Consider the following 17,589-nt stretch of genomic DNA (forward strand, 5'->3'; position numbering starts at 1 on the left):
CGGGGGCGATCTCGGGCTGTGAGCCGACTGGACTGTATCTGTTGCAACGAATCGACTGTGGATCCTATTCCGCGACTGAGAAACGGCGGAATTCTAGTTTCCCGCCGCCCGGAGCAACGCTCTGATTTGCAACAAGCCCCTGCCAGCCTCCGACTGGGAGGGCTGAATCGATTCCGCTATACGGGCCGCGGCTGCCAAATTCTGAATTGGGGTTCGATATACCTGCGTAGGCGGGAAGAGCTGACGTCGACTGGACTCGGGAGCCCGCTGACGCGCTTGCTCGTCGAGTATTCGCTGGAGATTCTCCAGTCGAGTGCACTCGGCCAAGTTAGCCAAGCGCGCGTCCTCCAAGGCTCGGGCCTCGGGGGTTTCTCCGATGATAGGAGTGTGGAGTGCATCCATGTTCCAGCGGCGAAGCTCCTCTCGCTGCACTGACGTGAGAGGTTCGGGGAGATATTCATCATGGGGATGCGACAGGTTGCCTCCACCCGCGCCTCCATCGGTGCGAGGGAAACTGGGAGGACTGTGTGTCCCATCGACCGCCAGAACCTCAGCCGCCGGGTCGCTGCTGTCGCACTCGGATGCGGTCCCCGCGGAGCCAGTCGACAGGTCGAACAGGCCGTAGAGGGATTCATCGGGCTCGATTGCCGCGACTTGCGGGGCTGCCGACTGGCGGGCCACGGCATGCCTCACCCACCTCCAAAGTCTCGACCGGCCGGAGCGCTTGCGCCGGTGGGAGACAGGGCGGGGAGACGACACGGGGGCCGACTGATACTGGGTCGACGGCTGCCGCAGGAGGACGCCACGAATGCATGCGCGGAAGTGCGTCGCACCGTGGACGGGGAGCGCGTCGAGGTCGAGTGGTGCCTCCTGAAGCCAGGCGGAGTCGTCGGCGATGAACGTGAGCGCGCCGAGATGGATCTCGCGGCCCTCCACCAAAACTCCGCAAGAAACCATGATCAAAGGGATCGGAAAAGATCGCAACTTCTCCAACTAGGCGCTAAGATTCCTGCCCCACGGTGGGCGCCAACTGTCGTGGTTCTAACTCTGACAGTGATGTAGGGGGGTGTGTATGGAGAGGCTAGATCTTAGCTATGGAGGAGTTGTAAGCACACGAGGATTACGAGTTCAGGCCCTTCTCAGAGGAAGTAACAGCCCTACGTCTCGGTGCCCGGAGGCGGTCGATTCAATTATGCGTGTGTGAATAACAGGGGTGCGAACCCTTCATACTGAGGAGGGGGGTGGCTTATATAGAGTTCGCCGACCCTATCCTGCCCTCAGTGATGCAGGGTTTAAGGTACATTTAAGGTTGGGCGTTACTGGTAACACCCCTAATAAAGTGCTATAATGACCATAAAGACTACTTAATAGCCGACCGTTTGCCTGCGGAGTGACTTTAGGTCTCCTGGCAGTCGAGTGGTTGGCTTCATGGTCGAGTGATAGCTTCTTGGTCGAGTGTCTTGAACCCATCGAGTGGGATACCTTCAAGTCGATTGAAAGGTGACTTCTTCTAGGGATGTCCTTGGGTAGGGCTCTTTGGACAGGTCCGTGCCCCTACCCTAGGTACATAGCTTCATCACTGAGCGCCTGCCTCGAAGGACCCAAATATGGGAAAAAGAGCACCCAGGTTTATCCCCGAACACCCCAGAACTAGCGGCAAGGGGGCAGAAGCCGACGACTCGCCATCTCTCAGTATTGATAAACAGCCGCACAGAAGGTAATATTTTAAATTCAAACAGCATTGCCTAAGCGCATATGAACAAGTTTTCAGCGCACAGGACAAAACGAGCGAGTTTTACTCAAAAATTACATCCATAGAACATTCCTCCGCCACAAGGCGGGCACCCTTCAGAACATCCTTATAATAATTTCCGGGCTTACGATGCTCTTTCCCCGGCGGTGGCCCGTCCTTCACAAGCTTCTCAGCATCCAGCTTGCCCCAGTGCACCTTCGCATGGGCAAGGGCCCTACGGGCACCTTCAATGCAGACGGAGTGCTTGATGACTTCGAGCCTGGGACAGGCCACCACCAGCCGTCGCACTAGCCCGACATAGCTCCCAGGCTGAGCCTCTCCAGGCCACAGCTGAACTATGAGGCCCTTCATGGCCTGCTCGGCCGCCTTGTGGAGCTCGACCAGTTGCTTCAACTGGTCGCTCAGGGGCACGGGGTGTTCGGCCTCAGCGTACTGAGACCAGAACACCTTCTCCGTCGAGCTGCCCTCCTCAGCTCGATAGAATGCGGTGGCATCAGATACACTCCGGGGAAGGTCTGCGAACACACCTGGAGAACTCCGGATTCGGGTAAGTAACAAGTAACTCACGCTTATGTGTTTACTTTGCATAAAGAATGCCTTACCCGCCGCTATCTTCTTCACCTCATCCAACTCCTGGAGGGTCTTCTGGGATTCGGCCTTGGCAGACTTGGCACTTTCAGTAGCCGCAGCGAGCTCGGACGCTCGCGTCCTTGAGTCACGCTCCAAACTCTCATGTTTTTCCATGAGAGCCTGCAGCTCTTGCCGCACCTTGCCAACCTCGGCCTCATACTTTTCTCGCTCAATGCGCTCCGCGGCCGACCTATTCTCGGCCTCGAGCAGCGCTTGCTTCAGGGTCGCCACCTCAGACGTGGCCCCTACAATAGCCACGATAATCCTGTCATTTTTTGCAATTGCACCTTTTTATATATACATATATTTTATTTACATAAGGTATTTCTTACTTTCATTGTCCTCGAGCTGCTTCTTGGCACATCCGAGCTCTTGCTCGGACCGCTCGAGGTTCTGCTTTAGCACGTCCACTTCCGCAGTCAGTGCGGCGGACGCCAGCAGGGAAGCCTGCACACGCATATTGACTCTTTTTAGACTCCTGCGATTTTTTATTTTGATCCTCTATTCGGCTTTTCTTTCCGAACGCCAAACAGAGCATCAGGGGCTACTGTCTATGCGGTAATGTTATTTACACATTCTTTACTTACCTCAAAGCCTGTTAAAAGGCTTGTACAAGCTTCAGTCAGTCCGCTCTTGGCGGACTGAACCATCTGGATCACCACACTCATAATAGTGTGGTGCCCCTCGTCGATGGAGGCGCCTTGGAGCGCCTCCAACATATTGTCCGGCGCCTCCGGTTGGACGGAGATCGCCGTTGCGGTGGGTTTGCTCCTCTTGGAAGGAGGTTCTCCGCTGGACTCTGGAACCTTTGAAGGTTCCGGAGCGGTGTCCGGCCTAGGGCCGGACTTGGAGCCCTGGGGGGTTTCGTCCCCTTTACTCCCGGAGTCCGGGAGGTCACCTTGCGGCGCCTCCAGGACCACCTCCTCCCGGATTGGACCCTGTTGGGACAACACTTCGGTGTCGTCCGTAGGGCGGGGGGAGGAAGCCGTCGGTAGCGAGTTCACGTCCGACGAGTCCAGTGAGCCGCTCGACGACGCGTCGAGCCGGTCTTTGGGTGGGCTGCATAAACATATTCGACATAAGGGAAAGCTATGCAATAAACGAATACTATGAAATCACTCCGGTATCCAGATACTTACGATTTCGCCAGGGGCTTGGCCCTGGGTGGCCACTCCTCTTCACCGTCGTCAGCGTTGGTGGGGTAGTCCGAAGGAGGGATTCTCCCCTTCTTGGACCCTTCGGCCTCCCCAGTTGGGGCGGCCTTCCTTTTCTTCCCTTCCCCCGTTGGAGGGGGTGGGGTCTCTTCTTCCTCCTCCTCATCTTCGTGGGAGGAGTGCGCCTCGGAACCTTCGGATGATGGATCCGACGCCTCCTGGCGCCGGGCACTCTTTCGAGTCCCCACGGCCTTTTTCGCGGCCTTCTTCTCCGGCACCACATAGGGTGCCGGAACTAGCAGCTTCGCCAATTGAGCGTCCGTTGGGCCTTCGGGCAAAGGAGCTGGACAGTTGATCTGCCCGGACTTCGCCTGCCAATCCTGTCAAAGGCAAGGGAGCTTAGATCCCGCACAGAGTTGAACTATGAAAAACTAGTGCCCTGTAAAAGGTACAAAAAACTTACCGCGCTAGCGTGACGCTGCGCGCCGTATCCGCAATCCTCGGCGGCAGATGCGGGAGCCTCGGCGCCTTTGAAGAGCACCTTCCAGGCATCTTCGTACGTCGTGTTGAAGAGCCTCCTCAGAGTTTGGTGCCGCACCGGATCAAACTCCCACGGGTTAAAAGCCCGTTGTTGGCACGGGAGGATCAAGTAGATGAGCATAACCTGGACTACATTGACAAGCATGAGCTGCTTGTTCACTAGGGATTGGATGCATGTTTGTAGTCCGGTCACCTCCTTTTTGCTACCCCACGACAGGCCCGTCTCTTTCCAGGACGTGAGCCGCGTTGGGGGTCCGGACCGGAACTCAGGGGGTGCGACCCATTCGGCGTCGCGCGGCTCGGTGATGTAGAACCACCCCGATTGCTACCCCTTCAGGGTCTCCACAAAGGAGCCCTCGAGCCATAGGACGTTGGCCATCTTGCCAACCATGGCACCTCCGCACTTCGCTTGGTTGCCGCGCACCACCTTTGGCTTGACGTTGAAGGTCTTGAGCCATAGGCCGAAATGGGGGAGGATGCGGAGGAAAGCCTCGCACACGACGATAAACGCCGAGATGTTGAGGACAAAATTCGGGGCCAGATCGTGGAAATCCAGGCCGTAGTAGAACATGAGCCCCCAGACAAATGGATGCAGAGAGAAGCCCAGTCCGCGGAGGAAATGGGGGAGGAGTACTACCCTCTCATGGGGCTTGGGAGTGGGGATGAGCTGCCCCGTTTCGGGAAGCCGGTGCGCGATGTCGCTAGCCAGATATCCGGCCTGCCTCAGCTTTTTGATGTGTCCTTCCATGACGGAGGAGACCATCCACTTGCCTCCCGCTCCGGACATGGCTGGAGAAGGTTGAGGTGAGGAGTGCGGACTTGGGCGCTGGAGCTCGAGTGCGCAAGAATGGATAGGCGAAGGAGGAAGAGGGCGTAGGTGAAAAGGTGGATCCTTATCCCCTTATATGGGTGGACGCAACTACATGTCCCCACCAGCCTGGTAAAACTCGCTTATCTCCCAAGCGCCGTAATCAAAGGCGCGGTTGGGTTACCCACGCCCGTATTGATGAGAATCCCGGAATAAGGGGACACGGTCTCTGCTTTAACAAGACGTGCCAAGGAAACCGCCTCGCATAACGCGCTGAGATGGGACAGTAAAACGGCTTGTATAAAAGCTTGGTCGTGGTGTGATGTCACACTACGGAGTGCGTCGGCAGATTAGATTTGTGTAAATATTATTCTCTCTATGGCAATATGTGGAAACTTATTTTGCAGAGCCGGACACTACTTTTGTGTTCAAAATCTTCTATGAAGTACTTGGAGGAGGAACCCGCCTTGCAATGCCGAAGACAATTTGCGCGTCGGACTCGTCGTCATTGAAGCCTGGTTCAGGGGCTACTGAGGGAGTCTTGGATTAGGGGGTGTCCGGATGGCCGGACTATACCTTCAGCCGGACTCCAGGACTATGAAGATACAAGATTGAAGACTCCGTCCCGTGTCCGGAAGGGACTTTTCCTTGGCGTGGAAGACAAGCTTGGCGATACGGATATGAAGATCTCCTAACATTGTAACCGACTCGATGTAACCCTAACCCTATCTGGTGTCTATATAAACCGAAGGGTTTTAGTCCGTAGGACAACATACACATCAACAATCATACCATAGGCTAGCTTCTAGGTTTAGCCTCTCCGATCTCGTGGTAGATCAACTCTTGTAATGCCCATACCATCAATATTAATCAAGCAGGACGTAGGGTTTTACCTCCATCGAGAGGGCCCGAACCTGGGTAAAACTTCGTGTTCCCTGCCTCCTGTTACCATCCGGCCTAGATGCACAGATCGGGACCCCCTACCCGAGATCCGCCGGTTTTGACACCGACAGTCGGTGAGGGAGACGGAGGCGCCATGGGGAAGCCGTAATCGCCGCTTAGCTGCGGCGGTGGGTACTCTCCATACGGCTGCAGAGCCGCGTAGTATGCATGAGGTGTGGGAGGGGCGGGAGGCCCATACGGTGTGGATAGTAGCCCCTGAGGCAATTGCGGTGCCAGGTAGGCCGGATGATCCGCCGAAAAAAACCTGCTGGCCCGCTGAGACCCCCACCAATACCCGGAAGACCCGTACGCGGGTGAAGCTCCGTACGCCCCGTACGTGGGAACAGGTGCGTGGGGAGCCGCACCGGAGGGCGCCGGCGGCGGGGCGACAACGGACTGGCTGAAGAGCGCCGGCGGCGGAGCCGTGACAGAGGGTGCCGGCGGCGGGATGGCAGTAGCGGCGGCGGACGGTCCGGTTGACGCCATTGCTGATGACGTGCCTTGCTGCATGGCGAGTGACGAGGTGTATGGCCCCGTGGGCGACGCGCCTGGTTGCATCGCGGGCTGCATGGCGCCGTATAAAGCTGTAGGCGCTGCTGGCCCCGCGGGCAACGCGCCTTGCTGCATGGCGGGTGACGAGCCGTATGGCGGGCGAGGCGAAGCTAGCAAGCGGGCGACGCGATGCTACACGGAGGACTTGAGAAAGCAATAGGATCTCAAAGAACGAGTTGATTTGTGGAATTGCTCACGTACTAAAAGTACTGGTACTAATGCCCAATGGTTTGACTAGGTCTTCACATGGAGCTGGCGATGCGGGGGATTGCCTAGCGATGCAAGGCGCGGCTAGCAAGTGTGAGCTGTGGCGGCAGTACGGGTGCGGCGGCGCGGGAGGGAAGCAGGCGGGCGGCTCGAAGGGAGTGGCGGCCTGTGGATGGATGCGGCGGCGCGGGAGGAAGGGGACGCGCGGCGGCAAGGAGGAGCGGCGGCGGCCGGCGCAGGAGGTGTGCACGAGCGGCGGCGGCGTGGTGGCGGCGGCGCGTGAGGAGGTGCGCGGCGGCGGCAGCGGAAGACTAAGTTTAGAACCTAAAAACTGATACCATGTAGATTATGTGAATTGCACGATGTATTGCTCTCGTGCATAGGCACGTATATATAATGTACAAAGGTGAGCCACGGACTTCAACTATACAAGGAACTAGGAGGCGGGCCCAATACACAATATGCACATAACATATATACTCAACAGTAGGCGTACTGGCATGCGCGGTGCCCCAGCTACCTGGCCGCGCACGGCGTGCTCCCAACGAGCACCGCCTTGGCCCCCATCGGCTGCGCGGCGTGAGTGGAGGTCGCCGCAGCAACCTCCCGGCCGGCCCTGGCGCCGGAGCTGTTGCTCGGCCTCATGTAGCCGGGGTTCGACGACGCGGGCGCCCTTGCCGCCATGGCCTCGGCCCCGCCCCCGGCGCGCGCGCGGCCCCCGTTCCCGAGGACGCCGGGCCTCCTGCGCGGCTGCTTGTAGTGCACCATGGCGGGCGGCGGCGGCCAAGAAAGGAAAGAAAGGCGGAGACGAGATGGAGATTGGGGTTTGTTGGGGGTTGCGATCCTGGTGCAGACCCACACTGGCCTACTCAGCATTCTCTGCCCAGTCAGCGCCTAATCAGAATTATGGGCGCACATAAACCACTCCAGATTACATATAAACCGCTAAGGGGTTATTAACCCGGTTTGAGTAATTTCAGGGTGTTATTTATCCCGGTTTTGAGTTTAGGGGGGTATGTATCTCAAAGAGTAGATTTGAGGGTGATTTGTATACTTCTTTCATCTATATATAATTGCTTTGCTAGGCGGCCTGGCTAATTAATCAGTGGGCATCTGCTTCATCGCCGCTGCCGGTATGCAATCAAACTGACACTCCTAGACCCTGTTTGGTTCATAAGTCCTAGGGCTTTTTCTAGTCCCAACTAAAAAGTCCCTAGTCCCTAAAAAGTCTTTCCCTGTTTGTTTTCAGAGACTAAAATATCCTTAGTCCCTTTCTAGAGGTTATTAAATGACCATGTTGCCCCTAGTATATAGAAAGATAACAATCAAACAACACCATAGGGGACGGGCCAATGGGTGCATGGAGGGGCATTGTTGGAAAAGTCCCAAAAAGACTCTCTTTGAGAGTCTTCTTCATTTAGTCCCAAATGTCTAGTTTAGTCTCTAAAAGTCCCTATCGTTTGATAAAAAAAAAATTTAAGAGAGACTTTTTTTAATCCATACATAAAAAGGTCCTTAGAAACAAACACCCCTATAATTTTTTTGCTAGGCGGCCTGGCTAATTAATCAGTGGGCATCTGCTCCATCGCCGCCGCCGCTACGCAATCAAACCGACACTCCTAATTAATTGACTACTTAATTTGGCCTTTTTTTTGTTGGGGAATTTGGCGATGAGACTGACGACGGTCCATTTACCCTTGAGTTTTGTCTCTAGTCAAAATTTCTAAACGTTGACCAAGTTTACAAAAACAATATTAGCATCTACAGTAACAAATCAATACAGTTAGAATCATCATTCAATATATTTGCATACTATATATTTTTTTACTGTGAAAGTTTAGATTGTTTTAGATAAACTTGGTCCAACTTTATACAGTTTAATTTAGGTCAAATCTAATATGCCGAGTAAATAAAAACAAAGAGAGTATAAATATCTATGACTAGTAGGCCCCGCATATCGGCACGAAGGAAAAATCAACGCCATGGGAATTTGAATTACCGCCCTCACGCTTGGGACTGGTTGTGCTACCCACTCCACAACTGTATTTTTTATCTCTAGTAATGATGACGGTGCTTATTATTTTGTAAAGGAACACGTTCGTGGGTTTCAAATCGGCTGCAGCCCATTTTGCACATGTTAGTTTTTTTTATAGAAATTTGTAAAATTATAATCACAGTAATAAAAATAAATTTCCAATATTTATGTATTATAAATATTATGCGTACAAATAAAATAACTAATTAAAAAAATGTTCACGTGATTTTAAAATATCCACTTGTTTACATGTGTATTATATTGAAACCATTTAGTAAATACAAAAATTGTTTACCAATGTAAACATTTATACCCTATGGATTATATTTAAATTATACTTATGAATACAATTTTTTTTACTAATATTAACTTGTGGCATATATTCATCATTTCTATATAATTGAAATATAGTCAGGAGTAAATAGTAAATTGAATTAAGGTTTTAGATCTGAATGATCATGCATCTGAAAGTTGGAACAAACAAGTCTTGGTAGAATTATTTTCATCTCCCAATGGATATTGATGCAATCCACAAAATATCGATTAGCACACGGCATCAAGATGACTTTTGGCCTGGTTCCATGAATAGAAAGGAAGTTTTACTATTCATTCGTTCTACATAATGTTTATAACAACGAAGAAATTTAGAGAGGACTGGTTGGAGGGAAGGACGAGTTCAGGCTTAAAGAAGAGTCAGGAGTGTTGGTTATGGCTATGGAAAACAAAAGTTCCATCAAAGGTTCGGGTGTTCGCTTGGAGACTGGTTCGGCAATTGCTGCCCACGGGAGAGGTGCTTCGTCACGTAAACATGGCTAGAACAGTGAGATGCACAATCTACCAGGGCTGAGGACATGTGGGTGTTTGGTTGATTGTACAATGGCTAGATGTGTATGGGCACTATCGGACTCAAAGCTTACTGGTTTCACTCAGCTGGAGCAAGGATCCGACTACATCTCAAATTTCAGAGAGGATGGAAGCTCGTCCATGGAGAAATGAGAAACATGAGGAAGGAGACTGAAGTGAAGGAGGTTGTAGCCGTCCAATCCAAGCCAAGTTGTTGTAGCCAACCCCTTCCCGCCTCCTGTGGCTTTCGAGAAGCCCAAGCCCAGTTGAGCATGGGAAGCGTACTACCTGCCGTAGCAGGGCGCGGGGTATTTATTGATAGAGGCGAATAGCCAGCCGTGGCGTACAAAATGGGGACGATCGCTACGTCGAGGATGTGAGGAAATTGGGTACTTGGATGGGAATCGCCGGAGGATAGAAAGCCCTCGAAAAACCCTAGGGGAGACGGAAAATATTAGGTGAATGGAATTTGTGGGAACAATTTTGGTTGGCTATAGGGCAGCGATGAGTACGTGATAAATGGGCTGGTCCATTAATCTAGTTGTTCCCCTTCATCAGTTTTTGGACTGTTTTATTTATTTGTTTCAGGGTTTTATCCGCACTTGTTTTGCTCTCTTTTTTCATTGGTTCCATTTTCGTTTTTGTTCTATTTTTTGCGATTGTTTCTAAAACTTTTATGCAAATTTGTGACCTTTTTCAAATTCATGAACATTTTTGCATTTTTGCAATTGTTTTTCAAATTATGAATCTTTTTCAAATTCATCAACAAATTTGGAAATTTTTAAAAAACCATAATTTTATTTAAATAAAAAAAATAAAAATCAAGGTATTTGAAAATTAATGGATTTTTTGTTCAAATTCATGAACTTTTTTTCCCCAAATTGTTGATGATGTTGTTTATGGTTATGTAGCGTGCGTGCGTTGGTTGGGAAAAAGATAGATGTTGATGACGTCAGTGTATGCCCTAGTGTGAACTCAGGAAGGGGATCTCATCTTCATCTTCATCTTCTTCTCTCCTCTTGTCTCGTAGGCAGAGCAGAGCAAGAGCTTACTCTCAACCAAGGTGAGGAAAGTGTGGATCGAATCGAACCGAACCCAATCCTAAGCAAGCGACCGGAAGGAAGGAAGGGGATGGCGATGGCGCTGTTGAAGGTGTATGCGGACCGGCTGTCGCAGCCGTCGCGCGCCATCATCATCTTGTGCAAGGTCAACCGGATCGACTTCCAGGAGCTCACCGTGGATCTCGCCAAGGGACAACACCGCGCACACGAATTCACCAGTAAGTCTGTCTCTTTTTCTTGATTTCCTTGTTGACTTCTTTCCTTGTTGATTTCCTTCCTTGTTGATTTGCTTGCTTCAGAAATCAACCCCATGGCACAGGTCCCAACAATCGTCGATGGAAGATTCAAACTATTTGAAAGGTAGTTGCGTTTTTATTTGAATGAAAGGTCTCCCAACTGCTGCTGCTGCTGCTCCTTGATATATAGTGATAGTGTTGTTCAATCTCACTACCCTCATACTCATGCTCTCTCTCAAGCTCTACTAATCTCACTCACTCATTGCACAGTTTTACATCCTTTGCGCCTACTCTACTAATTACTATGTTTCTTCTTCCTGTCAGCCATGCCATTCTGAGGTATCTTGCCACCGTCTTCCCCGGGGTTCCAGATCACTGGTAAGTTCCTTCCCTTCCCTAACCTAACCTAACCTAACCTAACCTTGCCTTCCTCTCTCACAAGTCACAACTACTGCTACTGCTACCACTACTACTACTTACAGTATGAGTTACTGTATATGACCCAACCCATGGGAATTCACTTTATTCACTCTCTTATCAACTACGTAAATAATTAACGACTTTTAGAACTGCTGCTGGAGTTGTATCATGTCACAGGGACAGGGCTACACATGGATCATTCGCATAATTATTTTGCTCTCACAAGGGCTACATTTATTCTTTCATTGCCCCGTTTCGTTTCGTTTCGTTTCGTTTCTTTTCTTTTCTTTAAGGACGGCTACTACTTGATTCATAGTCTCAAGTCATCATTTTATTACTTGTTTCCTCACATGACATATACATATATAGGTACCCTGCTGACTTATTTACCAGAGCAAAACTCGAGTCTGTCTTGGATTGGCATCACTCTAATCTGCGCCGTGGTGCAGGTCACAACCCCTCCCCTCCCCTCCCCTATTTTATCCTTCTTGCATAGCATAATAATAATACTAGCTTCCATTCAAGAGATGAGATTGATTGATGGATCCTTGCATGCATATGCAGCAACCTATGTACTGCACACCGCGTTGGGTCCTGCTCTCGGTCTCACACCGAATCCTGAAACCGCAAAAGAGGCCGAGAAGTTGCTGTCGCGATCACTGGGAACGATCGAAACCGTGTGGCTCAAAGGCGATGCCAAATTCTTGAATGGCAACCCCCAGCCATCAATCGCAGACCTCAGCCTCGTGTGCGAGATAATGCAGCTGGAGGTATGATGTTTTTGTCTCTCAGCTTGTAAGAAGATGTGTGTGCCGTCAGCTCAAGTAGAGTTTCTCAAAGTGGAATTTCGTATTTGCAGGTTGTTGGTGACGAGAGGCGTGACAGAATTCTGGGACCTCACGACAAGGTGCGCGCTTGGATGGAGAATGTGAAGAAGGCCACCAGCCCTCATTTTGATGAGGTCCATGAGCTCATCTTCAAACTCAAGGCGCGCTTGAACCCAGCATCCAAGCTCTGAATACATGGATCCTCCTACATTTACCCAATTCTTCTTTCTTCTTGGGATGAAAACCAAGTACTAGCATCCATGTACTGTACGATGAAAGAAAGAAATAAGGAACAACAAGAACCTTGATGCTTGATGCTTTGCTTGTGCTGTAAATCTTCTTCCTTGATGCTTGATGCTTTGCTTGTGCTGTAAATCTTCTTGTGTACAAAACTCACCTTGCTGTTCTAGTGCTGTACGTGCCCCCTTACATTTTTGTACTCCCTCCGTAAAGAAATATAAGAGCGTTTAGATCACTACTACAGAGGTAGTGATCTAAACGCTCTTATATTTCTTTACAGAGGGAGTACATTTCAACATGGAGTGAGTAAGCAACACTACAATTTGTTCCATCCAGCTCTCTTTACTCAACAAAACTCAAGTTTGATTTCATTAACGTAACGTACAGAGCAAAACGGGCTTATTATTCCATTCCATTCCATGGAACCAACCTCTGCTAGGTCACCTTCGGTATGTTCATATTCATTTACAACAACACCCAAAATGTACACATTACAGCATCATGCAAAATGTCATCTGAAATTTATTCCTCCTTCCTATGGCTCCTCTCTCTCTCTCTCTCTCTCTTCTTCGGCTATAAATTGTCTGGTCTCACATACACAACACGTGAAGCTTTCTTTACCAGCCAGCAGCTAGTCTGTCTTGAATCTGTGCACAAGCTTCTCCAAGCCATCTTTGCACTCCTCCACGACCTTCTTCGACCTGTCCCCGACGCTTGAACCAAACGCCTTGGCTTCTGATGACACATTCTTTGCCTTTGAGGCTGCAGCAGCCCCAAGATCTGCGCACCCTTGCCTTGCTTCCGCCGCTCGCTGCTTTAGGCTTGAGATCAAGGACCTCACGTATTGCATTACTCTCTCCAGGGCATGGCTGGATCGCACTTTCATCTCACCAGCAAACGACTTGAGCTTCTCCAGCAACGACTCCGCCCGGTTGATTGCCTCGTCGACTGGGTGTTCTTTGCCAGCATTAGCCCATGTCACTCCGGCCGATGCGTCGTCCTCAAGCCCTGCTTCAACGACAACTTTGATTCCCTGTCGCTCCCATTGGTTCCGGGCCTCCTCGAGTGCGCGAGCATGCTCCCTGGCCTTCTTTGCTTCATCCTCTGCCCAAGCCCTGGTTATTCAACATGTGTGCATTTGTTAATTTGATTTGATGCATGGTGGCAGTAGTAAGATGTATGTACTCATATTAAGTACATCACCAAACAAATTAGAGATGGGTTCAGTGTATCGCCAAACAAATGTATTGCAGAGGAAATCTCAAAAAAGTATCTTAATTACCTGGCCATAGACAAAGCCTTCCTTTCAACTTCAAGCTCGTACTGAAGTTGCACAGCAGCCTGGTTTTCATTCTCGATTTCCTTTTGAAGTTTCTCAATCCTGTTCTTCTCAAAGTTGATCTCGACCTTCTTGCTCAGCACATTCTGCAGCTGCTCCTCTACTTCACACCTCAACTTTGAAAGAACTTGTATTTCAGATTCGACGGTAGCTCTGCCCCTAAGCAGAGCATTCTTTTCCTCCTCTCTCTCTGCTCTCAACTTGTCCAATTCAGCCCTGGCCTCTTCAGCCAGCTTTTCAAGGGTCTCTATTTTTTCCTTTTCCCTTGTAAGCTCCCTTTCAAAACTTGCATTAATTTGTTTCTCCACCTCAGCGACCAATGCCCCATGAGCGTTCACAGCCGCTTCAGCTATTTTATCTGCTTCAATACGAGCAAGCTCCTCCATAACCACTTCAGCATAGTCACCAGTTGAAAGTGCCAGGGCAGCTTGTCCTTTTGTCACAGGTTTGTCTGGCTGGAAAAGTCTTGTAAAACCTTTAAGAAGATGAGTTTTAGCGATCGTCCATGAGCCAAAAAGTGAGCAAAATTTTATAAAAAGAAAGATTACCGAATGCAAGAGCCGTGATGCTCTGGTCTTCAGCACCCAAGTCAGCCACCAAAGCAGGCCATGCAGCTGTATCAATTTTATCAATGTCTATGTAGCCGGATGTCTTGTACAAAGACTGGTCATGCAGAGAGTGCTAATATCAGCATAACCAGATGGTTTCAAGACAGATAATTATGGAAGATATTATTAACTTTTTTATATCCTTACATTTTTGTCAACTTCAGGTAGTTGCCTTTTATCCAAAGCCATCTTCCAACTCACAAGGTCTTGACGTGACAAGGGACTGAAACAAGGACAGATGATTAGTAGCTAGACACAATAAACGCACACACACATACAGCACGCAGAGAGTCAAGTGGATGCGTGGAACAAGACCATTACCTGTCCGGGGAGAAAAAGTAATGGTTGTCCTGAATGTTTTCAGCGATGTTCATATCAGATCTTGAAAGCTTGCTAGAAATTAACCCTGCTTCTGCCAGTCCTGAGGGTACATTTACATAAATGAGGCTAAAATTCAGCAGTGATGATTTATTGATTCACTCATGCTTGCATAAACAAGATAAACTGTGATAACAATCTTTCCATTTCTCACCTTGTATAAATGGAAAATCAGGATCTTCAGTGGTGACGTCATCAAATGCAAGTTCAGACACGTTCTCGATGTACATTGCTGGATAAACTTTTGAGTAAGTGTTCCTGCGGTTGCAAACCAGATCAATAATAAACTAGTTAAATGGAAGAAATCGCTCAGGAGGCCAGATTGGATTTACAGGGGAAAAAAAAGTGAACTCCTGCCGCTACTTCTTATTTATATTATGTAACAGGCAATATCCACAGAAACAGCTAGCAATAAGAAATAACCTAGTGATACAACATTACTCAAATAAATAAGCAAGAGGATGAATCATTCAAAAGACAGAAATGAGACTTGGGATTTTCTCTCAAGGAACAAAGACAGAAGCGGGATGCAGCAATATCCGGAAGGTGAAGATGCATCAAGGAGAAGTATGTACCTCGAAAGGGAATTGCTTGCAACTACCAACCATCGAGCGTATTCACGTCGGGTACACAAATCACCAGCTCGAGCATCAGGTTCAATCACCTTGAAAGAGAATAAAAGTTGAAGAAAGAATTCCATATAATTCCCTAGAGAGTGTACTCAGTAAGTTGTCTCTGTAACAATCAGCCCCATACTACAGCTTACGTTGTGCAAATGAGATGGGGGTTTTCCCTAGAGAAAGTTGTAACGATTTCAGCGAAAGCAGCAAGGCATGATTCAACATATAATAGGGTAGTTTAACTTATCTAGAGACAGAAGCCACTATAAGCTCAAAACCCTGATGAGGAAGCCAATAATATATATATATAGGTTCAGGGCCACACAGAGATTTTCTGTTTCAAATAAAATTCTAGAACTAGCGAATGATGCTTGATCTAACAAGAACCCTTATCCAGGAGATACAAGAAACAATGAATGGTGTTCCTGAAAAAAGAGAAGAGATGCTGAACTGAATATATACATGTAAAAAAGAAATACCTTTAGAAGTTGCAGCGCGGCCAATGCATTTCCCTGGGTAGGGTCAACTGCCGCTGGAACCACAATGTGGCCAGCAGGCACCTGTAAAGCTGCAGAGAGCAGAGAGGGAGCAGGAATTCCAATTCCAGAAGAGAAAGGTTTGGCATTTCGTCCTTGATCCTGGTCTGATGCTGGGTCTTGTATCGCCTTTCCTTGGTTAGCGTCTTGAGTGGGTAAGTCATTCGAGCCCGATGGAAGCATCCGGTCAGTGCTTCCATATGCCACATAATCAGGAAAAGTGGATGCAGAAGAAATTCCATCTTGAGTAGAAGAAAGTTGAGGATTCTGCTCTGTATCTTGTAAATGTTTAACCTCAGCCACAGCGTCGGATATTTGCACAACATCACCTGACTCGAGCACCATAATATCTGAAGTGAAAGTAGTATCCTGGTTTTCTGGCAAACTGGGTTCAGAGTCCAATAATAATAAAAATGCGTCCTCAGAGGTTGGATCATAAGCAGGGACCAAAGATTGAGGTGAATCAGTCACAGGAGTGTCATCTTGTGAAGCAATGTATTTATCGGTGGTCGGATCTAGGTGACTGCTGCCGCGATCCAGATCCAATTGGTGGTTGTCCATGTCATCATGTTGAGCTGCTTCCTCGGGTATTTTGTCGTCTGTTTGTAGATTATTAGGCAATGGCGTTGCCTCACTAGTGGCATCCAGGGTATCATCGGCTGGTGACAAAGCCTGAGCAGCAGCAGCGTCAGCGTCAGCTTCTTCTTGCTGGTCAGGAGTAGTATCGGCCGTTGCCTCAGTGTGTGTGGGCAAAAAGGTTTGGATGGGTGCCTTTGATCCTGCATATATGTATATATGTAGAAAGAGAAAGAAATGTCAGAGAGTGATTGAAGGGAGGAAGGAAGGAAGGAGAAGATTTGGGCATCATCAACAACAAGTGAAGTGCAGTAGAGTAGGTTATTGGTTTACCTGTGGGTCTGAGTGAGATTGCTGCGAATGTGACGCCGGCGAGGAAGAGGAGGCCAGCAAGGGCAGGTCCAACAAGGCCTGCGTTTGCATTTGCAGTTGCATTTGAATTTGAATTTGATTGAGGCTTTAGCAGCTAAGAAAGAAAGAAAGAAAGAAAGAAATGATATTTATTAGTGTATTGTGAGTCACCTACCTCCGAATGGCCCTCCTCCTGAATCAGCAGCAGAATCCTTATTGTCTTGGTCCGACCAGCCGGCGAAGGAGTCGTCGGCTTCGGCTTCGGGATCCGGGGAAGGGGAAGGGGATGCTTGGGCCCGGAGGCGGAGAGGGAGGCGGAGGTGGGGGCGTCCGACTTTGGGAAACACGACTAGGGCGGGGCGGCGGAGGAGGTGGAGCTGGAGCGAGCAGCACGCCGGAGACGGAGACGGAGAAGCGGCGGCGAGGCTGGACGCCATCACCACCTCACCTGACCTGACCTGACCTGACCTGACCTGCCCTGCCCTGACCTGACCTACCGACGACGACGGCGAGACCCGACCCCAAGCGAGCGGCTGAGACGACCCACACCACATACACAAGTACTCCACAACACACGGGACGGGAGATGGGCCTCCTTCCTCAACAAACCTCTCCATTTGGGCCGGCCCAGCACCTGGCTAAACGGGCCTCTCGCGGAACCAACCAAATTCTCTGGATAGCCCAAGCCCATACTGGATATCCTCAAGCCATCCGTCTGCTCTGCTTTAGTGAGTCTTGCCTTGTCCCTCCCTTACAAAAAAAAAAAAACATTTGGAGTTTCAAGACACGCATCATCTATGTCTTTTACCATCAACTCCGATTCTTCCTGCCCTCCAATAGTATGTCACCCCACTGAATATTTCTCCCACCGCAAGTTCCTCATTTCCTTTTTCTTTTCCATACAATCGTAGCAAAGGATATGATAGGATAGGG

General features: G+C 49.5%; 2 protein-coding genes across 2 annotated transcripts; one reads left to right on the forward strand and one right to left on the reverse strand.

Moving 5' to 3' along the window:
* Positions 1–10,451: 10,451 nt before the first annotated feature.
* Positions 10,452–12,437, forward strand: LOC119337326 (glutathione S-transferase T1-like). The gene is made up of 6 exons (XM_037609440.1): positions 10,452–10,743; positions 10,825–10,885; positions 11,086–11,139; positions 11,551–11,630; positions 11,746–11,951; positions 12,041–12,437. The coding sequence occupies exons 1-6, from the start codon at positions 10,596–10,598 to the stop codon at positions 12,197–12,199; spliced, it is 708 nt and encodes a 235-aa protein (XP_037465337.1). The 5' UTR covers positions 10,452–10,595; the 3' UTR covers positions 12,200–12,437.
* A 152-nt stretch (positions 12,438–12,589) lies between these two features.
* LOC119338345 lies at positions 12,590–17,191 on the reverse strand. Its single transcript, XM_037610642.1, has 10 exons — positions 16,832–17,191; positions 16,639–16,716; positions 15,673–16,508; positions 15,149–15,237; positions 14,728–14,831; positions 14,517–14,616; positions 14,343–14,418; positions 14,136–14,250; positions 13,531–14,062; positions 12,590–13,363 (listed from the first exon to the last, which is right to left on the reverse strand). The coding sequence occupies exons 1-10, from the start codon at positions 17,091–17,093 to the stop codon at positions 12,880–12,882; spliced, it is 2,676 nt and encodes an 891-aa protein (XP_037466539.1). The 5' UTR covers positions 17,094–17,191; the 3' UTR covers positions 12,590–12,879.
* Between the last annotated feature and the right edge of the window lie 398 nt (positions 17,192–17,589).

Source organism: Triticum dicoccoides, chromosome 7B (genome assembly GCF_002162155.2).
Source record: "Triticum dicoccoides isolate Atlit2015 ecotype Zavitan chromosome 7B, WEW_v2.0, whole genome shotgun sequence".
Lineage (NCBI taxonomy): Eukaryota > Viridiplantae > Streptophyta > Magnoliopsida > Poales > Poaceae > Triticum > Triticum dicoccoides.

Coding starts and splice junctions, on each gene's coding strand:
- LOC119337326 (XM_037609440.1), top strand. CDS start 10,596: ATGGCGATGGCGCTGTTGAAGGTGTATGCGGACCGGCTGTCGCAGCCG. Junction 11,140..11,550: donor CCCGGGGTTCCAGATCACTG/GTAAGTTCCTTC, acceptor ATACATATATAG/GTACCCTGCTGACTTATTTA. Junction 11,952..12,040: donor GCGAGATAATGCAGCTGGAG/GTATGATGTTTT, acceptor TCGTATTTGCAG/GTTGTTGGTGACGAGAGGCG.
- LOC119338345 (XM_037610642.1), bottom strand. CDS start 17,093: ATGGCGTCCAGCCTCGCCGCCGCTTCTCCGTCTCCGTCTCCGGCGTGC. Junction 14,832..15,148: donor GCAAGCAATTCCCTTTCGAG/GTACATACTTCT, acceptor TTGCAACCGCAG/GAACACTTACTCAAAAGTTT. Junction 13,364..13,530: donor AAGGCTTTGTCTATGGCCAG/GTAATTAAGATA, acceptor TTGAATAACCAG/GGCTTGGGCAGAGGATGAAG.